Source organism: Manis pentadactyla, chromosome 2 (assembly GCF_030020395.1).
Source record: "Manis pentadactyla isolate mManPen7 chromosome 2, mManPen7.hap1, whole genome shotgun sequence".
Classification (NCBI taxonomy): Eukaryota; Metazoa; Chordata; class Mammalia; order Pholidota; family Manidae; genus Manis; species Manis pentadactyla.
Window position 1 is genome coordinate 7,928,297 of NC_080020.1, and position 26,587 is coordinate 7,954,883.

At 42.0% G+C, this 26,587-nt stretch overlaps 1 protein-coding gene across 3 annotated transcripts in view; it reads right to left on the minus strand.

Annotated features, from left to right (window-relative positions):
• B3GLCT (beta 3-glucosyltransferase) overlaps positions 1-26,587 on the minus strand; it is an 86,305-nt gene that overhangs the window by 33,040 nt on the left and 26,678 nt on the right. For all 3 annotated transcript variants that reach the window (XR_005031161.2, XM_036917305.2, XM_057489835.1), the window contains 4 exons: positions 23,217-23,326; positions 10,503-10,579; positions 9,907-10,018; positions 3,794-3,930 (listed from right to left, as the gene is read on the minus strand). Coding sequence is in view for 2 of the 3 variants with exons in the window: in XM_036917305.2 (XP_036773200.2) it covers positions 3,794-3,930; positions 9,907-10,018; positions 10,503-10,579; positions 23,217-23,326 (436 nt within the window). In the remaining variant the exon portion in view is untranslated. The remainder of the gene's footprint in view (positions 1-3,793; positions 3,931-9,906; positions 10,019-10,502; positions 10,580-23,216; positions 23,327-26,587) is intronic.

Consider the following 26,587-nt stretch of genomic DNA (forward strand, 5'->3'; position numbering starts at 1 on the left):
TCTAAGAAAGTATGTGTTACAAAATGTCTTTAAGTAAGCAGTTCTTCAAGGGACTCAGCAGGAGAAATACCTAAGTACCTACACATTGTTGCCCCGCCTACCAAGTGGGCGGTTAGGTCAAGGAAAGGAGACAAAGGGCATCAACAGGGCTGTGTGGGCACTCACTGCTGACTGCCTGCACGTCCTGCAGAGCTTCCCCTTCATGCGTCCTGAGAGGATTCTGATTCTGATTGATTAAGCCCAAGAAAAGGGCTCCCGTGTCAGAATCAGTTAGATCCCAAACAAAGCACTGAAATTCCCTGGCAAGTGCTAAGGTCCAGGGCTTGGTACTTGGCCAGAAGTTCACCCGAACAACTTCGACTGGAGAGCGAGAGGCACTGCTTGCCCGTCACTCTGACCACCTTGAAACCATAAAGGAAACCAGATTTAGGCTGAATTGACACTATGGTCCAAGCAGGAGAGACGGAAGCAGCAGCCACAAACCGTCGCTGCTCCTGCATCAGCCGACACAGACCCCGCCTTCCAGTTGCAGCGTTGCCCTCATCCCGCCGAATGGGAGGAAACAAAGGCAGCACATTAGCTTCGGAACTGGGAAAAACCGACCAGGAAAAGCCAATTTTGCAGTGGACAGGCTAATTGATAACTTTATGCCTCCTTTAGCTCTAGATATAGTATCAGTTTCTTGGAAGAATAAATAATATATCCTATCAGAAAATCACTTAAACATATATCTTGGCCACAAGATAATTGCTCTGCTAGATGGGTTACATCATTTTGTTTGTCTGATTACTTGTCTGCATCATGAGAAAAAGGAAATATGGTCTAAGACAAGTAGAGTTTTGAATTTGGTACTTTGGTATAGTCTACGTTTTTATTTTGTTGTGTTCTTGCCGGCAGCGGAAAGGGAGGGGAGGCAGCGAGAAGACCATGGATATTAATGAACTACAAATGTTCTGCAGTTTCCTGGTAATTATTCAGTGTCCTGAAAGCAGATGACACTGACTGCAGAAGGTTAACTGGAGACTTGTTCTCTGTCACGTCAGAGTTATGGAAGAAGTGCTGGAATTTTCTGCACTTGTACAAAATAGTAGTCTTTCGGTCTCAGTTCCCTTATGTGTAGTTCCTGTGTACCGCGTACAGTGACATAAGGCCCTTAGTTCCTGCCCAGATCTCAGCAGGAAATAATAACCTTGGCCAAAAAGGGAGTAAGTGTCAAAGATGTTTTCAGTGACCTCATAAACACTTAAACAGAAATCATGTGCCTGTGGGACCACCTCTAACAGAATGCCAGGTCATTCATAACATAAAGTCTCCCGAGACTGCTATCTGGGCTAGTGCTGACCCTGCAGCCCCCGTTCACAAGGCCCCTGGCAGGTGCTGGTCATGAGATGAACGTAAACCAGAGTCAGTAGGACCTGCCAGGACTCTGGTCGCCCCTACACCTTATGAGCAGTGAGGCCAGAGGGCAGAGTTCATAGACCCAAGAGGTTCTGTATACTGGGTTATGCTTTAGTGCCGGCAGGCCAAGCAGCAAGTTAGCCTAAGCTGTTCCTTACAAGGAAGGTCCAAGATACGTTCACGGCAGATCATTTCCATCCACCAAGAGTAAAAAATAAGTAAAAAACAAAGCAAGAATTAACAGTTACTTGTGCCTCACCAACTGCCTTCAGCATCAAGGGCCTCCGAGAAGGTCCTCGCTAGTTGGGGAAACTGGGGGGAGGAGGGAGAAAGCAAACCCTCTAGACCTGCCTGCAGGGAGAAAGGCCTCCTGGGTCTCTGGTCCGGGGAAGGGATGAAGAAAGGGGGTTGTACTGGCCTCAGAGGAGAGTCCCAGCTGCAGGCGTGCTGTGGAGGGTCCCTGCAGGGCACTGGTCTCCTGTTCCCCAGGGAAGGAGACACCGTCTGCTCGGGGCACGTCACAGACAGGCTGTCCCTGTCCCTGTCCCTCTCAAGCAGCTTAGCTGGTTCTCCAGGGAACGGGAGGAAAACAGACCTATGTCATGAAAAGCTTATGCCTGCAAGTCGGAGAGACGGCAGCCACGCCGAGAAGTCAGCCCCAGCAACGCCATGCTGCGAAGCAGAGCAGAGAGTGAGCACGAAGCGGAGGAAGCAGCCTGCTGCCCCCAGGGTGGGAAGGGACTCACAGGGACAAGGATAGCACCCCAGCCCGGGAAGGGCCGCTGCAGCTTCGATGAGTGCAGGCCAAACAGGCAGGTGAAGAAAGGGCCCCCGGCACAAGGCTGACCGACACAGCGGAGAGGGGTGTCCTGGGGGTGCCTGCTCATCAGGCCGCAGTGAATTGAAGCTTGATTAACTTGAAAATAAGTAAGACCCTGGGCTGCTGAGGGGGAACATGCCCGCGCCTACAGAAAGCACAGCCCTTTGCCCCGAGAGACAGCAGGGCCAGGCAGGCCGGGAGGGGTGAGAAGGCGACGACGACTCTCTGCCTCGTCTCCCCTCCCCTCCCACCCCAGCCCTTCCAGAAGGGAACAGGGGAGATGCGGAGATCCTCCAGGGGGGCGCTTGGGTCAAGGGCTTTACTTGGAGACAAAAGCATCCACTCCAGCCAGGTGAGGCACACAGTGCATTTGTGAAGGCACATAGATGGCTCCAAATTACTGGGAAATCTGAATAAAGAGACTCTAGGCTGAGATTCTAAGACCTGCCCTCAGATTCCTAACACAGAAATCAGTAGTCAAGGAGCTGCAGGCCCTGCTACACCAGGAAGCCGCTAGCCCCCAAATGACCGCTCTGTCATGACCTCTCAGGCCAACAGACCCCTGCATATTGTTTCCTTCCCCCGTACAATTTAGTTCCCGAAAAGAACTTTCCATAGTACAACTACCTAAGAGGACCCACCTCAGCCAGCAAAGCAGGCGAGACAACACGGGGTTTTGTGGTTGTCATGTTTTTGGATTCTGCATAGGGAAGGAGGGCGTTATACTGTAAGGAACTTGACAGCTTAACAATTTTAAAACATGAAGGGAGTGGTCAGGAAGTCGTGGCCAGCCACAGATGACAAGGTGTCTTATCCACTACCTTGGATATCTACACTGAGCTATAAAGTTTTTCAAGACTCCACACCTTAGAAACAGAACACTTAATGTAAGAAAGAATAGAAACAGGCCACAATTGTTTTATCAACTTTCCATTCTCTAAAGAACAAAAACACATAATAATAAATCTGAAGTATTCAGATTAAGAGAGGGTTTGTCAATAACCCTATTTCTCCTGAATTACAACTTAATTATCTTTACTTTCCACATCTAAAAAAGCATTATAGTGATTATACACACAAGCAATGAGGCAGGAATATCCACAGCGCCTTCCGGGAGCCATCCCTCCTGCCTGGCTCATGTTTAAGCCTGTACAACCATGTACATGATTAGTCATGTGCACTCAACTCCAGGCATGTTACGGATTCATTTTCTTAGGATCAAAGCCACACCTACAGCTAACCAAGTCCATTAACAATAGGAATAACACTTCTGGGTGTTGAGTCCTCAGGACACTATGCGCCCTCACAATTATCATTCTCACAATTTATTAGTCACCTCATTTTGCAGGTGAGTAAGATGAAGTTCAGAAAGGTTGAGTGGTTACTCTGAGGGGCTAGTAAGTGACAGAGCAGACACGAGAACCCTCAGGGGCATGGCTCCTGCCCCAGGGCTTTCCACTCCACCACACACTGCCTCTGGCTGGAAAACCCATTTGAGATCCATCAGTGACAATACTCAGCAAAATGAAAGTCGGCCCACACACCAAAAAAATAATAAGTCTAATATATTCTTACTTGTTTACAAGTGGAATACTAAGGGCCCAGCCAGCAGCAAAGTCTGGATATTTAAAAATGGTAGGATTTTCAGAAAAGGCATAATGGTGAATTATTGTAGATTCTTCATCATGTAATGCTTTTCCTAAAAACCATTCCTGTTAAACAAAGATATAAAATGTCATTTCTCTAAAATGCCATTTCACATAAGACCAAAAACAAAGTCATATCATTAGTTTTAATTAAATAGTCTGGGTGATAGAGAATTAACACAAATTATATATATTTAAAGAATTTAACAACAATATAATTAATACTTGCGATAATATGAACAAGCATAATCTGTCTAGTAAGAGAATAATTTAATGTCATATCATCAAGATGAACAAAATGTTAGCAATCATTATACCATAAATAAATAAAAGTTGTGTGTTTTATAGAATATTCCATATCAAAATACTATTAAGGCAAAGAAAATAGTGTTCCTTTACAATGAGGTAATAATTTGGAAAGTTCCTTTCAAATCTGTGCCTACCTTATTCATTCATTCATTCAATTAACATTTATTATTAATTGCTATCAGTTAACATTTAACATTTATTCCAAACCAGTAGGGGATAGCTTATACAACAGTGGACAGACAGAAAAAAAGCAAGTGAATAAAATAAGTGCAGATAGTGATTGCAATGTACTATGACAAAAAATAAAACAGGATGTTGGGGGGCCATCCTGGAAAGAGAGAGAAAGCTCTAGTGAGGTAACGATTATATTGAGAGTAAATAATATTCAAGCAGCTCGCTATGTACAGGAGCAGTCACAGCAGTTAATACAGAGTCCCTGAGGTGGGAAAGGCCTGGCACCCTGAATGGGGCAAGCAGCCACTGGGTGTGGGGAAACATGAAAGAGAGGTAGGAGACAGATCAGAGTGGGTTTCAGATGCCAGTGGAAAGCAACATAGATTATACCTACTCCCCCACTAAGAACAAGTATAAAAACTAGAGAAAAATACTTAAGAAAAATGATAGAGGACATCAGAAAACAACAGAGACAGAAAGGATGTGAGGGCTGGTGTCCTTGAAAGAAGGGAAGCCCATCCATGGGAACCCATATTCACCTCCTTGTACCCTCAAGGAATTTGCTGGTCCCCAGAGCCCAGAATAGCACAGGACAAAGCAGTGGTTGGGGACTTCCGCACCCTCATCGGACTGACACAGAGGTTGGAGCTGGAGACTCCAAGAAGGCAGAAATTTAAGAGGATGCCAGGAAAGTGAGCTCAAAATTTTGCAGGTAATTTCGCTTTAACTCCTGAGCCTGTACAAAAACCAGGGGAAAATCCAAGAACAAGTGGAAAGCAGAAGTGGAGAGGCTACAAACCTGACCTCAGACTTCAGCAGTGGTGCCGGGAACCAGAGGCTGAAGTGTAAGATCTGCCAGGGGAGAGGGAAGAGGGTGGCTGTGAACAGAGCCACCCAAACAAGGCCTACAGCCCGGAACTGTAAACCCTCCTCTTGGCAGGAGTATCACCCACAGCCCCTTCAACTTTTCACACAAAATATCTGATATTTACTGGAAAAGTGCCAGGCATACCAAGAAACAAGGCCAGATCAAAAACAAAGAAAAATGAGAACTAGAGATGCACAGTTAAATCATATTTTTTGTAGATCAAATTTTTAAAAAGAACAAAACAAATAACTATGACTCATATATTTAAGGAAATAGATGAAAAGATGAAGAACTTTACCAAAGAACTGGAATATATAAATAAGAGTCAAACAGAAATGCTAAAACCGAGTAACACAATAACCGAAGTTAAGAATTCAAGAGGATGTTAGACACAAGAGAATATTAGTGACCTGCAAGGTAAGTCAGTAAAAAATATTCTGATGGATGTATAAAAAAGAAAAGGAGGAAAATAAAGAAAAAAAGCAGAAGAGCAATAGTGGACCCGGCGAAAAAGTCTCAAATACATGAAATTGGAAACCCAGGATAGGAGGAGGGAGAGAATGAACGGCAGCACTCTTTGAAGAAAGGCAGGCTTAGAATCTTCTAGAACTAACAGAAGTCTCCACGCCGGGGATTCCAGAAGTCCTATAAATTCCAGTCAAGACAAAGACAAAGACAAAGAAAACCACACAAAGGTATATGTTCATTGAAAAACCAGATATAGAGAAAATCTTAAAAGTAGCTTGGCAGGGAGGGAGGTACACATTTATTTCAACGAAGCAGAAACAGACATACAGTTGACTTTGCTACAGAAATAATAGAATGTGAAGACAGTGGAATAATATCTTTATGGTAACAGAAGACAATTACTGCCAACCTGAAATGCACTATCTAGTGAAACTATCTTAGGTGGAACAGGAAGCCACTGGAAGTGTTTGAGCAGGGGAGTGATATGATCCAAATCACAAAGAGGCTAAATTATTAGGATGGCAAGAATAGAGAACAGGAGATCAGCGAGGGCACTCCAGCAATGGTCACGGCAAGAGAGGATGGCAGCCTGGACCAGAGTGGTGCTATTAAATGGGGAGAGAAGATGGACGAGAGGTTTATTTTGGAGGTAGACTCAAGTGGATATGCCAACATGGGGTTGAGGATAAAACAGGAATCCAATCATGAGTGTCAGGTTTTTGGGCAACTGGGTAGATGGTCATACCATTTCTGAGATGAGGAAAATGGAAAATGGAAGAGATTTTAAAGGGGCATTAAGAGTTCAGTTTTGAACATGTTGAATATGAGGTTCCCATTAGACAGGTAAGTGGAAGAATTATCAGATTAGGCAGTTTGGTAAAGGAGTGGGGGCTCGTGGTTCACGCCCTCGGTTCCTGGTCTGCTCAGATGTAACCTTTGAGTGGGGTATGGCCTGGGCACCCCTGAGAGAATAGTAAGCCCACCCCCAATGGTCCCCTGTCCCTCCAATTTTGCTCTATTTTTTCCCACAGCACTTCTCATCACCTGACACATCACTTTCAACTTTGCCTATTGTCCATCTTGCAGGCAAGAAACAAGAGTGTCCCCTCCTTGTAGGCAGGAAAGCTGTCCATTTGCTCCCTGCTATATTTCCCCAGAATACCTAACATGTAATAGGTACTCACTAGTTTTTTGAGAAATGAATGGAGCGAGCCCAGGAGAGCTTTAACAGGCAACTACCCTGTTAAGCATGTAATTTAAATCAAGTACCCTAACTTCTGAAAGTTTTGTATCTTTTCTCTCTTACCCAACCGTCACCACTTCAATCCCTATTCCTTATCAGAAAATAAGAGCAAGAGGGGTACTGTCTCTTAAGGGCCCTCTTCTGCTTGCGGTTGCATCCCAAATACCCACAAAGTCTTGGCTTTGGTCAGTTCAGCAGCAGGTTGGACCTGAACGTGTGTGAAAGTCGTCAGGAGAACTGCCTGCTTAGGCTCACAAAGCCGACTCATGATTTGCTTCTTGATACTTTATCTATGGATAAACTGAGTCATCACCGAGCAGAAGAAATAATTATAAGGCAATAGCTTTGGACTGAGATACAAAATTTGACATCTTTAAAAAAACCCAATAACATAGGACTTAATCAAACTAGTAAACATTAGCCAATCTGAGTATCATCACAGTTAACCTAACATGTCAATATTGTTTGTTTAAGGAAAAATAAACACTATAGCACCTTTCTCACTAATCTTTCACTGTTACCATCTCCTGCTCCAAACATAATTTTCTACAGAACATGTTTTTATTCCTAATGGCTGTGTTCAGCTATTATCTAGTATTTGAGATTGTTTTTCAGTATTTTAGTGGAAGGTTATACCATAAACAACCTTAAAGGAGATATTAATATGGAATCTATGGTAAGAGGCACTCTCTCATCTTTCTTAATGATTTCCTTAATAGCTTCATAATAAAAATAATTATAATCAAGATAAACTATAAAACAGTAACTTAGACAATGTTCTATTAATATCACAGAATTGTTCTTTACCAGCAGCCATATTTCACCTCTATTCAAAATTTAAAAGTCAAGACATTTCAGCAAATGCACACCTATATTAAAAGCATACGATAGGGAAGAAAAAGACTTCAGCAAGATATGGAAATTTATAGAAATCACCTAGACTAGCAATTTAACAAAGATTAATTACTTTAATAAAGATTAAGTTTTTCCATTTAAAGTACTGTATAACAGCATAAGTTTGCATTAGTAAGAATGACAGAAAGATATTAAAGAGGAAAAATGTCAGAATCAAAGAAATGATACTAACACACTACATAATTATTATTTTACTATAGTTTATTTGTGTTAAATATCAAAGCCAGGTTTGCTTTATATTTTTGCCCTAAAATTTCAAGTGGTGGGGAAAAAAACACCCTGGTTTGAGCTAACTTGAACACTGTATAACCTTTCATCCCTAATGCGAGCTTTGAAAGAAAGAAAGCAGCCTACATGTTTTTTTTTTACATGGCAGAGTTCGGAAAAGAGAGGAGAAACATCTCATTTTACCTCCGTTCAGTACTTGCTTTTCATGAACTTGCTTTGAACTTTTAAATTTATCATTCCAGTTTTCATTAAAAAGCACAGTGAGTCACCATCTTCTGTATGAATTTAGAGCTATAGATAATGGAAAAATAATCTCCAGGTGAAACGAACACTGGGAAGAGATTAAAACTCCTACGGCCTAAAAAGATCTGGGAGTTTTTCTCAAGTCAAAAGGAAACATAAAAGCCTAACCAATGTTTTACAGAATACATGGCAAAAAGCAGTAGACGCTGGCTAGCATCATCTGAAAAGATGGGGTGAGACACATTCATAATTCTTTTCTCCTTTGAAGGTATTATTTTTTTAGCCTAACAACCTTCTCATTCAATTACATATGAATCTTCCCAGAAAGCAAAAGCATGATGAAAAATTATAGGATCCCTGCAGCATATAAAGAACATCAAAACTAATGGCTTTGTTGCGGTAACAAGCCAGCTTGCCAGTGTCTGAGAGATCACCCCAGTGGTCACTGATGCCCAGCTTCCTGTGTCTACATCAACAACCACGCAGGCACCCGGGGGCCACCTCTCCTTCCCCACATCCTCATTCAGCCTGATTCAGTTCTGGAGTGGGCTTCAGACTATGGGTAGGGCTGCCGTCCATTGGTACAGAAAGGCCCCCGTTCTTCTTGTTCCAAGATTAAAGAATTCCGTAACATCCAGGATGTATCTGACGTTCAGGACGTGATCAGGGTGTAGCCTGGGCTTCTCCACGAGAGCTCAGTAGCCTGAGTTACTCCTCGCATGTGTCTCCGAGGCACCTCCTGAGACACTGAACACAGCCCAGCAGGAAAGCTGATTGGGGGGTGACTCAGTTGTCACATTTATTTACTGACCACCTACTATGTGTTCAAAACTCTGCTAAGTGCTAGGCTTTTAGAGGTAAACATGATCTGATTGCTACATCATGTGCAAAAGTAAAATATAAAATCATGAAAGTAGCGGTGACCTTCTGAGCAAGGTGCACCTCTTCTCACTGCCAGACCTTCTCAAGGAGCATTCCGTCTTCTTAGAACACTCTCCTGTCAACTCCTACTCATCCTAAGGACTCAGAGCAAAGGGAACTTCTGTCGGGATCCCCCCAGATTCAGTCTGGTGCCCTGCTGTGTGCGTCCTACAGCACCCAAGGGTTCCCTCATTATTAAATGTCTCACTTTTAACAGTAATTGCCTCTTTAACGGCCCATCCTCTCACTGCTATTCCACACCATCCGCGTGGTCAGGATCCCCCCTGTTTGCCCTAGGCCCTGCTGTTATAACGCTTGATACACAGTCAGTACGCAAAAGATGCTTCCTATTTAAAATAATATGTGGTCATTGTTGATAAAGAGAAATACCCAATCTAAACTTATTTCTTAATTCTGAGTTACAGTGTTTTCAACTCTCTGAAATTGCTAACATAGATTTCATCATTTAAAAACAGCTCATTATAGGTTTCCTCCCTCTGAAAGCTAGAGACTTCAAAGAGGATTATTTAACATTGCCTTCAGATATTCAACTATTCTTTCACTCTTTTTAATTTTACATTGTTTTTATTAAATTGAGAAATCTCATTAAAATTAAACCTTCTTTTAAGAATTTTACTCAAAAGATAAAAACTAGTATTGAAATAGTATTCACCTTTGATGGGACGTATCTCCGGAGTGTTTCTAAGAGTTCTGGAATTCGAATTCTCGTCTCTTCTTCACAGAAGAAAATCCATGATGCATTTCTGCCATAAGTTACAGAAAAGCTGACAGAAAGAAACAGGTTATAGTAATCACCTCTCCACAGAGGGTTTATAATAAGGTTTAAAACTGATCATCAAGAAATGGATGGACATAGAAAATGACAAGAAATCTAGTTTCCCCTAAATTTTTCTTCAGCAGATAGTTTCAGCTTATAGAAAACTCAGATACTAGTGGTCTGTAAAACAGCCAGAGTTTTTATTAAAGTTAATTCTGTCCGTAACAAGTTTAGAAGACAGATTATTTTCAAATATAAATACGAAATATATCAACATTTTATCTTTTAAGAAAAAAACACTTGAAAATAAAAGTCGTTCATTACTAAGAATCAACTATCAAGAAATTTGGTTAATGTAGTAGTCATAGAAAGTAGAGTTTAAATTTACTTACTACCTCTGAGGAAAAACATTCCCTTTTAATGAGAAAATGAGGGAGAATACAAGTGCTAATGGAAATGTCATTAATTTGCACATTTTGAGTTAAACCTACTGCGGCAATAGTGGGAGTACGGTCCATGCACCTTCCTGCTCAGACAGCTGATGAAGAAGGAGGACTCTGGGCAGTTCCTGAAGAAATAGGAACAAAGGAAGAGAAAGAAAAGAAAACACAACAATCACTCCAATTAAAAAAAAGGACTCAGTTTTAAAATGCAGGTATGTTTAGAAATCTGACGTTTTACTCTTCCTATTACTCTTTTTCTTCTCGTCAGGAGCTATTAAAAATGGAGGATTTGGGCTGAATGCACACAGCCTGTCCGGTGCCCTAGCACCAGGCAGTGCTGCTGACCTCCGAGAAGGGTCTGCAGGGATACCTGAAGCTGACCTGAAATTTGCAGATTTGCAAAGATGACTGGAAGGGAAGTGCCCAGGAGAAATATGCAGGATAACTCAAGAGGCATAAAAACAATTTTTACTGATACACAACACAGGTAGCATATAGAAAATAAAACACCTTAGCTAAACAAGACGATGTAATATCCAATTTACCACAAAAAAAATTTAAGTGCCCTAAAAAATGCTAAAACACCATGGTAATGAAGAGTTCTGGGTCTAAATACTAGAATTACAGTCCTTAAGTACTTAGGCAATAGCATAATGACAGGATTTCCAAATTCATAAACATACAAGGAACTAAGATTTAGGAATAAGACACAGCTCTGATTAAGTAAGCATGCATAAAAGAGATTAATATTTTTAAGGCTATGAATGTTAGCTTTGAAGTAAAGCACTATTCAGAATATTTTTAGTTATTAAAAACCAAAAGTCAGACATCTTATATGTTTTAACAGCTCCCCACCAAGAAACTTGAGTACATTCTGTTTTATACTGTTTTCTGGTAAATTACTACAGATAAAACTTTAAGAATAAATGCCTAAATATTTGAACTATTGCTGCAATTTTCAATGTCTTTTTAAAAATTGCAATATATAAGAATTGCAAGTCATTCAAAAATGAATATATAGATACATATTCATGAGGAAGCATATAAGAACAAAAATCATGTGTGAAAAAAACTAGTAACACGATCTGCCTAAAACTTTCAAATAATAGGGGAGCATACTAATATGACTAGCTAGAAAAGAAACATAGCAAATGCTTCAAAAAGTATTATGAGAAAATAAGTAGCAAATGAGCTATCAGGTAGCACTCAAATTATAATAAAACCTTTTAACAATGGAAAAGCCTTTATGCTAAAAGGAAAACAGACATGATTCCTACTATGTAAAACAAATTTATATGTTAACAGAGAATGGAAAGGAACCAGAAAAGTGAAAACATCAGTGTCAAGATGACAAAACTGTTACGTATATGCTTTAAAAATCCTTTAATATAGTTAAAACAGTTGAGTCAAAAAACTTTCTTGAGGGAAAGAAAAAACGTGCCTCAAAATTTTTTCTCTATTATCCTTCCTAGATTATAGAAAATATATGTGATGTGAAGGTATTAGGTTGGACGGGCACTGTCCCCAGAAAGGCTGTGAGTGTACGTCCCTGGCGCAGCTGCAGATGGGTTTCCAAGAACTTCTGTCATGCAAGGGCAGCAGGCAAAGGCTTAGTCAGCACAAAGGAGGAGTGGGGCTCTAGACTGAAATAAACTCTGGATTATAACCATTTCTCTCTCCCTTACTTTGTCTTTACTAAATCATATGCTAGGATTTCATATGTGTTTCAGTTGGTGAACAAAACGGCCATCAAGTTTTCTGTATCCCTAATATCCCCAAATAGACACATTTCAAAAAGCAGCGTGCTGTGTTGTAACTGTCCCCAAAGGTGAATACCTTTGTCACAAAAATACAAAGGAGGTTTTGTATTTTGTATTTCCTGACACTCAGAAACCTGGTCTTAACTCTTGATTAAGCCAAAGTCACTTTAATTATAAATAAAACCATCAATAGGGCCCAAGAGCTTTCTTCTTGTTTTGTATATATATATGTATCCATACATATATATATCCTGTATGTGAACACACACACACACACAGATACACATATACTCATATGCATTAGTACTCCTAATATAAGATAATTTAAAAGTTTACAATAAGACTTACCATAAAATAATCCTATCTCAGTTCTTACTATTTAGAATTTTAAGAATATATGTTCTTTTCATCTGTTTGAACACAAGATTTAGACCTCCTTAAAGGTGCGTATCACCAGCTTGCAGCACTTTGTAGGCACAAAGCAAATTGTTAAATATGTAATTGGACAGATAACTGAGAAAGTTTTCAAGTGAAAAATCAAGAGAAAGTAAGAAAATGTTATATCAGCAGAGCCATTTGGAATAAAATTCTAGTATAAAGGCACTCATTTATGCAGACCTGTTATCAGTCTAAATGGCACCTATTCACCAAACCATGCAACTATTCCAACCTAAAACGTAAGGCGAAATCCTGTCAATAATGAGGTGATGCCGTAACAGAGGCAAGCATAAGGGAGCTCAAAATACAAATGACCAAATGTGAGCAAAGGACAGAGGGGGAAGGACAATAAAACAGTGGGTCACAGTAATTCAGACTTCTTACTTGGCTCCACTGAACCGACTACCCTTCTGTGAACATTTTCTTATCAAGGCACATATTCCCATTTAAAGCCGCTAATAATTACGGAGAACAACCAAATTCAACACCAACGCTCTGTTCAATTCCTGGCTTTTACACATATCCACCATCTTTATTTGGGAAGTGATTTGATCCCGGAGCTGAGCATTCTAGAAATGCTTTGAGAATGGAGAAAGCCCATTATTCTTGGTATGAAGGAAAATCATTGAAAATTCATCTCTAGAAATATTAATAGCATGAAGGAATAAGTCAACATTTGAACATGGATTAAAACATTAATATTTTAAATGTCATAACTAACTAATTATCAGGCAAATTTGGCTTGAATCACTTTAGTCTTTCTCCCTGTCTGGGAAGAATTCAACTCATTTAACTCCATGTTGCTGACCTTTTCCCTTGTCAATAGACTGTTTCCCAATATTTAACCTGTCCACACCTTAATTTAAAATATACGGCTAGAAGTACATGAGTTTATGGTCTAATTCAATCTCTTATTCAGACCTAGTATTAAAATACAAAGCAAAGGCCAACACATTTGTATTGGGCAAAGGTTCTAAAAGACTGAATCCTGTTTTAAGACTGATTCCAGTTCAGCTGTATTTCCAAATTCTATTATACAGTTCTTTGGCATGAGACTGAACTTTTAGACCAACAAATAAATTATGATAATTAACATCTGTTTATTATTATAAATTCTAACATAAGAAGTAGGTTTTTCTTACAAGAATAATATTAGAGACGTATAATATACTGTTTGGAATACAAATCAGACAGATTTACTAGCCTTTAAAAGCCAGTATTCATTTATGGACCAGATTGCATGTGATGCTATGATAACATATCTTCCAGGAATCTGGGCCTATATTTAAAAAAAAAAAAAGATTTTTCCAGGTACCGGTCTTAAGTATTAACTATTTTTTCCTAACAAGAGAAAAATATTACCTCATTATTTATAAAATTTATTTTTATAAACTATTGACTTTGAAATACATTACTAAGTACACTTTTATAGCTCATATAAATCTGTTTTAGCTAATCATTCATTCAGTCATGAAAGGCAGTAAAGCTTCACATTTACAGGCCTGATTTCTAGAGCCAAGGTACTTACATCAGAATCCTCACTCTGTCTCTGCTGAGCTGTGCAGCCTTAAGCAAGTTCCTTAACCTCTCTGTGACTGTTATGACTCATCTCTAATATGAGGATAACAATAGTTCTGGGCATCAAGTGAGTTAGTATATGCCAGGCACTGGACAGTGCTATGTATGTGATGTTATTAATATTATTATTGATTTTACAGTATTTGCTGAGCAGGTACTATGTGCCAGGCACTATTCTAGGAACATAGTACACAGTTGTGAAAAGCTAGGGCCACATCTCTGCCCTCTTGGACCTCACATTCTCATGAAGAAGACAGGCAAAAGGCAAATCGATCTGGAACATAATGATGTCAGGGATAAATGGTATCCCAGGTAATGGGGTACAGTGAATAGGACACTGCTGACTACCAGCATGGGAGCTGCCCCGGGGAGCAGAGACCGCTCTGCACATCAGCAGGTGGCGGAGCAGAGAAAAGAGGCCTTGGAACCAGTCAGGGCTGGACGCAGGCATGACTGCATAACTGTTAGCAACGCGAGTTTGGGCTAGTTATGCTCCAAACCACAGCTTTCTCTCTGCAGAATGGGGGCAGTAACAACCTCCTTCGTAGAGTTCTATAAGCTGAAGCTTGACAACAGCCTAGCACAGTGCACTAAGAGCCCTAAATAAGGTAACTGATGGTGCACCCTCAACCAGTCAGTGGTGATCACTACTGTAGTTCACAACTCCCTGTCTCTCCTCCAGACCCAGGCCCCAGGTATTCGATGTCTCTGGTCCCTCCAGCTCTGCCCTCCCAAACGTAAATTCATCATTTGAGCTCACAGAGGAGCAACCTTCCTTCCCTTGACCTGCTCACCGCTGCCCAGCGAGACCCACGACTGCCTGCCTCCATCAGAGCAAGTCCCCAGCGCGGATCCAGTGGGGGGTGCAGCAAACTGGTACTGCTTCTTCCGGGTTCGGTTCAAATGCCCTAACGAAGCCCTGCTGACATTGCCAGGCAGGGCTGCTGCCTCTCTGCCTGTGTCCTCACGGTGCCAAGCCGAGGTCGCTTCGACATGCAGGGCTTCGCTGTCTAGGATGAGCCTCCCGGGAAGGGCCCCCAGCAGCGCTGTCTCCAAGGAGCACTTGCACTGCGCCAGCCCTTAACGTGGCCCAGTGTCACCTCTACACACTGGGCAGCGATGTCACCTCCAGGGAAGTCAAGTTCCAAAGTGTCTGGCTTCTTTGGGCCCTTGACTTCCAGGCTCAAAACCCTGAGTGGCAACATCTGGCCACGCGTGGTCCCAGGCCGCCCTCCCCTGAGCCTGGGCAGACCCAGCATCTGGCCTCTGGCTTTTGTAGTGGGCCAAGCCCAGCTCCCCCTGGACTCATGTAGGGCGGGGCTCTTCCCCACAGGGCAGAGGCTCAAGGTTGAGCGGCCAAATGAGACAAATGTTCACCACGTGGCCTTCGGCACGGTGTGAAGAACTCAGGATTGCTGAGCAACCCCCTGAACAAGTGGGGTCCGTCTTAAAGTTCTATTTTGTCCTGGGGAACCTTGCCCAGGTTCTTGCACTAACTAAATATTCAGTAAAGATCTATTAAATGAATGGATGAATAAATTCTTATTCAACAGCAATATAATAAAGTTCCCAGTTTAATAAATAATTGAATGTGATTACTTATCACCTATCAAGTACTAAAAAAAGAAAACTAACTTCTGGTAAGTATCCAGTTGCTTTCACCTAAAAAGAAAAGTTTGGTGATAGACAGTGACAGACTCTCAGAGCTCACCTTTTAATGAAAAGCCTCACACCATCTTCTTGCAATAAAAAAATCTCTAAAAATAGGAAATACAGGTCATCTTTCTCAGGCTTCTTCACACTAGTCTATGAAAGACTTTGCTCATGGGTTCCTCACTTATTTTATGGAAATGCAGGGTTTTTGTGGGTTTTTTTTTAACTAATGAGCCAAGTCCTGACTAACTCAAGAAAACAGTGATTTCCAAAATTCCTGTGAACAAGCAAAAGAATCATTTATTTGTAAGGCTGAGATTCTGCCAGGTTTGAAGTAAAGTTCATACCACAAAAGAAGGTAATATAATTAGAAGTGTCCGTTCTCTTCTAAAGCTGTCTAGCTGGGGGTGGGGTGGGGTGAGGGGGAAGGATTCTAAGCAACCAGTCTGGCTCCTTTGGCCAAGGCAGAAAATATCCCATATCTGCCACAAAATGTCATTTAAAAAGGCATCGTTCCAACTGCAACCCCAAAATAAAAACCCTATAAGCATATCGCACTTCTGAATTTTCTCTTCTGCATGTGCAGGTTGCCTTAAAAATGGAGCCATCGTTTACCTGCAGTCCTGCCTTCACCCTAAAGTCTGTCCTCCCCTCTTTCCCAGTGCTCCTCACTCCCATGGTGTCTTAATTCCCTGCACCCCATTCTAAGCGATTCCCCAACTAGGTATGAACGTTGCCCTGTGCGAAGGTTGAAGTTCACCCTTTATAGAGTCTTTACAGTGGTGCCTGACTGCTTGTTTTACTAGAACCTACCGAAAAAAAAAAAAAAAAACAGGTTGTTTTCTTTCTCTTCTATATTGTTTCCAATGTAATCTTATTTTGAAATTCCTTTGGAAAACAATGATTTCCATACATTAGGCAAGTGTTAATCCTTACTACCCCCTGAAGCTAGAGTCAAATTATCTCAGTCTAGGATCTCCTTGGTTACTGGATCCCAGGTTCCAAAAGAGGAAAAAAAGATCTCAGATGACAGCCTGTCCATCACCAACACAACCACGAGATACTCCAATAGCGTCTCCACCAGAAACTGAGCTGTTTGCTCCCACTTCATGTAACAAAGAAACAAAAGAATTTCCACACAAACATCCACTCAAGATCTTTAAGTTCAAAAAACAGAAGTCAAATCGTAATTGACACACAGATGCTAGACACATTTAACCGAAATACACTGAAGTGCCCGATTAATCCACAGATCATCGCACCAACTCTCACCAGTTTTTCCATTAGCTTCACCTCCACCTGGCTTTTCATGCACCTTTTTAAATACTCAATCTTTATAACTTCCTCTTCCATCTGTCATGCAGGGGAGAAAGAAGAAAACAAATAGGACTTCATCAAAATCTATATTCTTGTATCTCACAGGTTTGCACTTAGGAGCCCCATATCCATCAACCGTATCTCCCCACATCACCAACTTTTCTTCCCATCCATTCCTGTTGAAAAAGATGACTATTCCATCACTAACATACGCCCGACTCACCCCACCAACTGCACCTCCGCAAACTCCAGCTCTCACCCGGCACGCCAGCAGCAGACCTTCGCGACCATCCGTGTCTTCACCTTCCCGCTCGGGTTCCCTGTTCTCAACCAGCATCCCTCCGGCTACTCTTGTCTGTCTCCCCTGCCTGATGGGACAGAAGTCTTCTTCCCTCGTCCTCTTCGGCTTCACATGCCCAAGTAACACTATATTGACTCATGCTGTTTACATATTGCTCTGATTCTTCAAAGGCTTCAAATACACATTGTCTTTCATAAGGACCCCATGTATTGTCTAAAGATGTCCTTTCACATTTTGAAAAGTAGTTAACATAACTATAGCCATCCAATTGACATTTGAAAATATTTTAATATGCTTATTTGGATATCTAATTTCTACTGAATAATACAGTCATTTCTATTATGATAGAGTTACTATCTACCTTATATACTTACAAATAGTTCAAAGAATATCATTTCTAATTCCTTTTTCTAACCCTGTGCTCCACAGCAACCTGGAATGGCTCTCTGCACACAGAAGAGCATTTGGTAAAGTCTGCTCTTTACCAAGCAGACCCTCTTCTTAGAAGAAACATAACTATAAACTTCAAAACCATTATAAGCTTCAAAACTAGAGACAGCAATGACAACTTACAGTGACCCAGTTATTTTAGATAACAAGGGAAATAGTTCCACCACTCTAGTGACAACTCCAAGTATGTACTAAATTCCAGATAAAAAATTAGTTTAGGCTCCTGTTTTTATATTTGCATTAAGAAGATGAAAAATGTTTGCATTTTTAATAAGACCGCATTTTAGTGCCTTGAGGCAAAACAGGCATGGGAATGACTTGCCACAGCAAAGAGAACAGTCAGAAGCAGATGCATAATCACAGAAGCCATTACATTTCTGCACCTTAATTTTTTGGCAGATTTCATAGGCAACTGAAACTTGACAGGAGTAATGAAAAAATAAACAGCAGTTCTAGACATCTGGTAGTGTGGGAGGAATAGATATTTTGGGCTATCAGATAAATATTCAAACAATAAAACTTACTGCTCTTCCTCCCTAAGCAACTTTGGTGAATGCTCATGGGAAGTAAATCCTTGGAGAAAACCGAAATTACAACCTGACAATGTCACGGTTCAGGCCCGAGGTATATGCGGGCCCAGCACACACCTGCCAAGCCAAGTTCCCTGCCTCAGTGCCGGGGGCACCCTTTCTCGGCTTCCATGGCTGATAACTGAGCTGTCTATGCTTTCTTAAGGATATGTTCACGTATGTAGCATAAAAACTGTATAGAAAGAAAAAAATGAGCCAGTCATCAAGTACAGTTGCAAAATCCTGAAACCTTTCGGGACATTTCAACTAGCAGCAGACTTGTTAATCCAAATACGAGACTATCTGAATCCTAACAGTACACTCTGGGTCTTGTGAGCAAATTAGATCCAAGTGTTGAGTTCCACTGTCACAACTTCAGTACTCATGGCTGGCTTCCTAAGAAATCCATCCTAAGAAAGGATTTCAGAATAAGAAAAATAGCCTATCTTATCATTAAAGGGAAGTTTCCTTACTACTTTGGTGTAGATTCCATTTATCATCACAAAAACCAAGTGCTGGGAGAGAGAAATTTGCTTAATGATAATGCTTAATTATGTGTCTTTAAATGTAAAACCAATACTGCCATCTAGCGGCAATCTAAGGCACCTACTAAACATGCTGTCTAAACTGCAAACGGCAAATGTACAAGACAGTAAAAATTAAGCATTAAGCATACTGAAAATAAAAGCATAGAATAAAGTGCTAGAGAAGTTAAAATTCTCAGAGAAATGTAACTTTTCTAAGTTTTAAATGCTGAGAAAAATGCGTCTGAAAATAGTTTCTAATGTGTGTATGAGACATTACAATAGGTGCCATGGGGGATACAAAATCTCACCTCCCTCTGGATTCTGGGGGCAGGAGAGATGCCCTAGTGGACAAAGGGCACTGCAGAATACCCAGCGGGATGCCAAATGGGCAGCCCAAACGGTAGCACCTAGAGATGAAAACATCCTCCTGGTAGACCAAGGCTCCCATCACAGACGCAGAGGACAGTCGGCCAGAACAGCAATAGCACCACCACCACTCAGGCCTTAAAAGGACGGAGCTCCTGGCATGTGCTGCACACACCGTGGATGAACCCGGAAGACATTACGCTAAGTGAAATCTTAGTCACTCACAAGAAAGACTTACACCGTATGATTCCACGTCCATGAGGCCCCTGGAGTAGTCAGACCCCCAGAGGCACAGAGCAGCGCCCGGCGGCTGCCAGAGGCTGAGGAAGGGGAAGCTGGAGTAAGTGTTCAGTGGTTATGCAGTTGCAGCTGGGAAGATACAGAGTTCAGGAAATTGGTTGCACAACATGAATGCACTTTGCAGCACTTATACTTACAAGTGGTTAAGACGGCAAACCATGTTACGTGGTTTTACCACAAGTAAAAGTAAAAATAAGAATAAGCATAACAGCCACAGCGGCGCCTTCTCTCTGTGTCTCCACACACTGCTGTCTGCCAAGAGGGCTGCTCCTGCTCTGCCCAGCCCCCAAACACTGGTTTCCCAGGGTTCCCCTGCTCCCCTGGAGTAGCACCTTCAAGCTGTCAGCCACCGCCAAGTCCTGACTTGCAGACCCACAACCGTCTGGCCAAACCCCTCTCCGGAGCCTGAAACGAACGTCCAGCCTCCAGCCGTGACGGCCCCACCTCAGACTTCATCACATTTTCTCAACACCAACTCATAATACTGTACTCTACTGTCTGTCTAAACTCTGTGATGTCACTGGGCAAAGTAAAAATGGCTGCTATATTTAATATGAAGGCAGTTGACCATTATCAATTTAAGAATTAATAATAAATGTTTTAAATAGACAAAATATTTACTTAAATGTTCATTTTCTCAATTTCATCTGGATTCAATTCAACTGCCATATGTTGAATACCCTCTAGGGAGGAATCAAAAGCAGAACAAGCCCGAGACTCTGCCTTCAGAGAACTTGTCATTTCATAAAGGGGTATGTGTGGTGTAAAAGGTGAACATACTGTAAGAGAAATACACAGAAGCTTCTATTGCCATAGAAGAGAGTAAGTAAGGGAAAATGAGATAATGGATTTCAGGGATCTGGCTCAGTTACCATTTATGGAGGACTTGGGCTCAGTACACACAAAGTACTGTGCTTGGTTCTGAGGAATCAGAAACTAAGACACATTCTCTGCTCTCAAAATTCATAAGAGACAGGCAGGGATATAACCAATAATATCAATACAAAGTGAGAAGTATACAATAAAAGTTTGTGTAAAACAGAGAAGTGGAACCGAAGAGGAAGGGGGTCAAGAAAGGCTTCCTAGGACTACAGGAACTTGTCAAGGAAGGGAGGGTCAACATGTGCAAAGCCACAGGCACGGCAGAGCAAGGCGATCCCAGGAACCATAAGAAGTTTGACATTACTAGAAAATAAAGTGCAAAGGGAGAAGTGGTGAGAAATGAAGCTGGGATCCAGAGCAGAGACTTTACTTAGCAAGCTCTGGTGCAACCATCTTGGCAAAAGGCGCCAAGCCCTGGAGGGCCCCACTGCTCTGCCGGATCCATACCCTCTCAGCTGCCTGCCATCTTGCCTCAACTCCTGAGAGACACGGAGGAGAAGCTCCAGCCAACATACACTCTCCATTCCTAACCACAATGGCCAAGTGCAGCTTAGATGAGAACCTGTAACCTTCCGCCCTGAGCCTAAAGCCAGTTTTAAGCATCCAGTGCTCTTGCACCCGGACCCCATCTTCTGCAGAGCCCCAGGGCCTCCTGAGGAAGCTGGATATAACCAGCCCTAAGCAGCACCCTCCCAAGCCTTGTTCTTCCTAAGGAGAAGAAAAGAAGAAGGAATATCTTATAATTTAAATTGCTTCTCAGCAGAAGGTATCCAAAGGTCTTGTCCCCCCTGTAAGCCCAGTCCTGGGAGCCCTGTCCTCCCCAGGGTGCCGCAGAAGCTGCTGCTCCTGAAAGGAGCATAATTTGTGGGAAAAAAAAGTCCAAAAATAAAAGAGTGAGTAAAGGTAGAAGTACGGGTGTAGACTCGATCAACTGGCCTCAGTCAGCAAAGGATGTATTTATCCACATTATCTGTCAAGGACCAGTAGTATGGATTAAATGGAGAAGATACATAACCTGAAACACATGGATCTACCTTTAAACGATGAAAGGCATGTCTGAGAGCAGAGACACACATGCCCTTAATTCCTTATGAGTTAACTGACGCCTGACTGCCAGGATGTCATCACTGATCACACAGAAGGGGGACCGCCAGGGCCCAAGTGGGCTGAATCGCATTAACGCCCGCCTGGACCCGACCGAGAGGTGTTTGGGCTGCTGATCCCCCCTCCTTCCTGCAACAGCCTCCATGTGGCCGCTCCGCCAGAGCCTCTACCTCAGCCAATGGAAGAGGCCCAACCAGACAAGGTTGCTGCCTGTCTGCCCACCTGATGAAATCAGGAAAGGCTGAGTAGAAGAAAATCTCCAAAAGTTGGGTTTCCAGACAAAGAGGAACTTTTAACTCATCAAGCTGCTCCTATTCCAATTATCAAAACAAGCGATCCGCCTATACTGTCCACAGCACACAATTCTCTCCTCTCCCTTGGGAAGCTGACGCTCCACGTGGGAGAAGCAGGGCCAGTCCTCGCAGGGATGCAGGGAGGTGGGATGGATTTTATCTGTAATGCATTTAAAGATGAAGCACAGTAAACCTTACTCTCAACAGTGCCTTAGCCTTGAATACTGTTAAGGCTGCTAATTTTTCCATTGATACTTCCAACCCTTTATTTCCCAGCACCCATCAACAGAAAGAAAGCAATCCATCAAACACACACATCTCCTGTCAGAGCTCTTGCTGAGGGAACCAAGAGATGGTATTTCTCTACAGACAAGCGCTTCTGTCTTGAAGGCCACAGCAGTGTAGTGTAGCAGGCCTGGAGGATTTTGGGGGGTTTTTTTGGCTTGGCTAATGAAGAAAGCATTTACATGGCAGTGCAGGAAGGGGGACCTTCCTCTGCTCCAAACCTCCAGCATCGTTCAAAGTAGCTTGAGACTCAGTTCACACCTGTTTTAAACATTATTAAAACATACCTGTATGTGTCGATCTTCCTCCCCATAATCCTTCTTGAATATTACATTATAAATCAAATCAAAAGTGCAATTAATAACATCCAATTAAAAAACAGATTAAGAGACTCTTAGAGGAAACACAGCACTAAGGTTAATGGAAATGTTATTTCAACATGAAAATTGCCTTAGAACTTGTTACCAAAATTTTGAACATTAATTATCTTGGTTATTTTAAGCCCTCCTTTTAAAACGTTATTTCTTAACATAATATTGTATGTCAGTTATACTTCAATTTTAAAAAGCTAAAAAAATTTATAAATTGATGCTAGTCATTAATATGGAAAAGGAAAGTTTAAAAATAAATAACAAAACCAGAAAACCATTTCTTCCATTTCTTTTTATCATACTTTATGCCAAAAACCTCAATAGTCCTACACAATTGTATAATTCTCTTAAATTAAAAAATATATATAATAATTTAGAATATGATACTTTGAGCATTAGGAATGAACTAGAACATTTTAAACAGTAGTCAATACTAAATAAGTAGAATAAGTCAGAAGAGTGTTTCTCATCTAAATAACACTGATTCTCTATAGACCAAGTACTTTGGAAAGCATAAATGTATCAATAAATAAATAATCTGCAGACATCGCAAGCCAGCGCCACATACCTGTGTAAGATTTGCAGCTTGCTTTAAGATGCTTTGTTTTAACTGTTCTGCTCTCTCTGCATGAAAAGAATTACTTTGACTCTGGATGACAAATACAATTCCTTTTAAATCTAGAACCAAAAAAATTTAAAAAGTTTTCAGGTACATTTTTCAACAACTGAAATAAACTTGAAAACAAGTAAAAACAAAAATCCAGCTACAAGGTAAAGCTTCAGGGAAAAAAGACAATTTATATGTAATTCTAGTGACAAAATCACTCTGTTTAAACTGATCTCTAAACTTTCCTCCTGGAAGTTAGCCAGCACTAGGCTCACTGACCAGGCCAAACCCATGGTAATAACAGTGAATCTGCTCCTGCATCTGTCGGAAAAAAGGCCTGTAAATGTGTGAAAGGATGAAAGCGTCTGGGCCACTAACCTGCCCAGCAGCTGAAATCGTGATTGGCAAGTAGCCCTTTAACAATTCACATGTGACCCCCATACTGTGCTGATATTTGTTAGGGGCTGAAATGTGCCCCCCCAAACTTCATATGCTGAAGTCCAAACCCCCAGTACCTCCGAACAGGACCTTACTGGGAATTGGGTCTTTACAAAGGCCATCAAGTTAAAGTGAGTCACCAGCGTGGGCCCTAATCCAGTATATCTGGTGTCCTTACAGAAAGAGTACAGAGGGAAGAGGCTGTGAGCACGCAGCGGGGAGACAGGCGTGTACAAGCCAAGGAGAGAGGCCTCCGAAGAAGGCAACCTTGCTGACATCTTGATCTTAGACATCCAGCCTCCAGAACTGAGACAAACTTCCTTCCATGGTTTAAATCACAGCAATTGTAGCACTTTGTTCCAGCAGCCGTAGCAACCTAATGCACTACCTCAAGAATGTTCTGGATGCCCCTTTAAGGTAAGACTCAACCATAACTGCTTACGTCCCCTGAGTTCACGAGAACCTGCAGGAATATAAATCAGTAGTGCTCACCCCACCTCACAAGGCACCTAGCCAGGATTAAGTGCCAGCTCCGGGCAAGCAGCCTCGGTTCCACAGCAGCTAAAATCGTATTGCACCAGCAAGAAGTATTGCATAGAAGCCCATCTACAATACCACTGGTGGCAGATCTGCCCGCCCGCCAGAGACCTACTCAAAGCAGCCAGTTTTACAACATCTGGCAGAGAGGGAACCCTTGTGTGTCACACCCGCCTGACCAGGAAGTCTATCAGAAGTCTTACCAGGGGAGGAGGTTGCTCAGGCCCCACACATGAGGCCTCCCTAGATTCTGAGCTTGTTACAGAGAAATGGATAGAAACAGCCATTGTATCGGCACCCTGCCACCAGACAGGGATTTGGCAGAAAGCAGATGTCACATAAACTGTAGCCTCCGGCCAGGCTTTCAGCAGCCGATCTGTGGGGACCTTCCCCTGACCGTGCACCTTTTCTGGTAACACCTTGACTCAGGGACGCTAATTTGGTTCTAATTTTCTTCGTTTCTACTTTACTGTTCTTATATCAGTTCTATAGTCCCATTCATTTGTTCACTCACTCAAATATTTATTCAACAAATAGCCCCACAGTGAGCCATCCAGATCCTAAAAATAATCCAAAATGCTCTTTGGTTAAAACTTAATAAAAAATTTAGAAGGAAATGCTGAACCACCTGCTGAATCTGACCTAATTCCTTTTCTGTAGGAGTTTATATAAATATGAACATTCCAGATACCTACACCTATTTTAAATCAGCTTCTTGGCTCTATAAAGTGGGCACACAAATAAGGCTTCAATAAGTGTCTTATATTTCAGCTGAAATGCAATGTCTGATCTACTACATCTAAAACATTAACATAACTGACATATCAAAAGAGGAGTTAGAAAGATTTCTTTTCATTAATAATTGAGTAAATAAACTTCAGAGAATAATTTTGCAAAAATTTAATAAAGTTGGAGGTGCACATTCCCAATGACCCAGGGCTCCCACTCAGATTTAATCATCCTTGAGAAACTTTCATATGTGTGTACAGAATATATAGTAAGAGAGCTCACATCTGGACTGTGTAAAGGGGAAACTCTGGAGCTACGCAAATGCACACTAACAAGATGTACAGATTGGAATATTATACAGCAATAAAAATTAGCACTACATTTATCAATTCAGATGGATATTGCAGGTAAATACTACAGCCACAATGCTGGGAGAAAAAAGGAAGTTGCAAAGAAGTAACTGTAAGTCAGTGGTTTGCAAAAATATAAACACAAATATATATGCATGCATATATACTATATATGATGTGAAAGTATAAAAGATTACATGAGAATGGAAAACACCAAGATACTGGTTGAAAGGCTTCAGTTGCGTTCATCGTGTTTTATTTCTTTAGCAGGGTGGTAGCTACGTGAATGCTCGTTAGATTACTTGTGGCAATCCTGCAGTCATCAGCTCCCACCACATCTACCAGTTCTACAAAGTTCCCACTCTTCTCACAAGACAACAGCTCTTCTGTGCAGGGAAGAGGCTTTACAAGAGGAGAAAAGGTGAAATATTCCACTTTTCATACACTTGGGTCATGTGCCATTAGTCATATTTGCTCTTCTGCTAAGAAATCAGCACCTTCCTTTTATACGTGCTTCAATCTCGCGTTCTATGCGTACGCATTCGGCAAACTTCTCAGAGTCTCTATTAGGTACAAGGCTCTGGGATACAAAGGTGAGTGGGTGCAGACCCAGCACAAAGTGCTGAGTCCATTCAGGAGACAGCCGCTGCCACCCAAGCCTACGTGTGACCCCACATGAGCACAGGGCTCTAGGAGCACAAGTCCAGGGAGCGCTCCCAGCAAGCTGCTCCCCAAGCTTCCTTTCAAGAGCAGCAGTTGTCTGCAGACTCAGCCACAGAAGGTAGCACACTGATGGCAGAGAAAGATGTGGGGTCATCCCAGAGCCCACAGCATCCCTGAGTAGGGGACCAGGGAGTTGGCCAGGCATTTCTGAGAAAGGATGAAGGGACAGTCAGTGACAAGGTCAGAGAGGGAGGCCAGGTCAGCCCGATCAGATGGGAACGAGGATTTCAGTGCCACACTAAGAAGCCAGGTTTATAGACTACAGCGCTCAAACAGGGGCAGGGCCTCGGCGCCATCTGGGGCCCCAGAGAGTGGGGGCACCAGGCGGGGGGGGAGGATCTGCCCAACAGAGAGAACAGTGAAGGTCTGAGACAGCAAGTAGGTTTAGGGCCCTGGAAATATTAGTAGTTAGGTAATGGAACGTGTAATGGGTGGTGACCAGTGACACGGCAAAAAAGGAAGGGTGTTCCTAAAGCCCTGATAACACCGAATGACAGAAATCCTTTACATGTCCTTCAGCCACACCCCCAGTCTAGAAAAGAGCCATATCCGCAG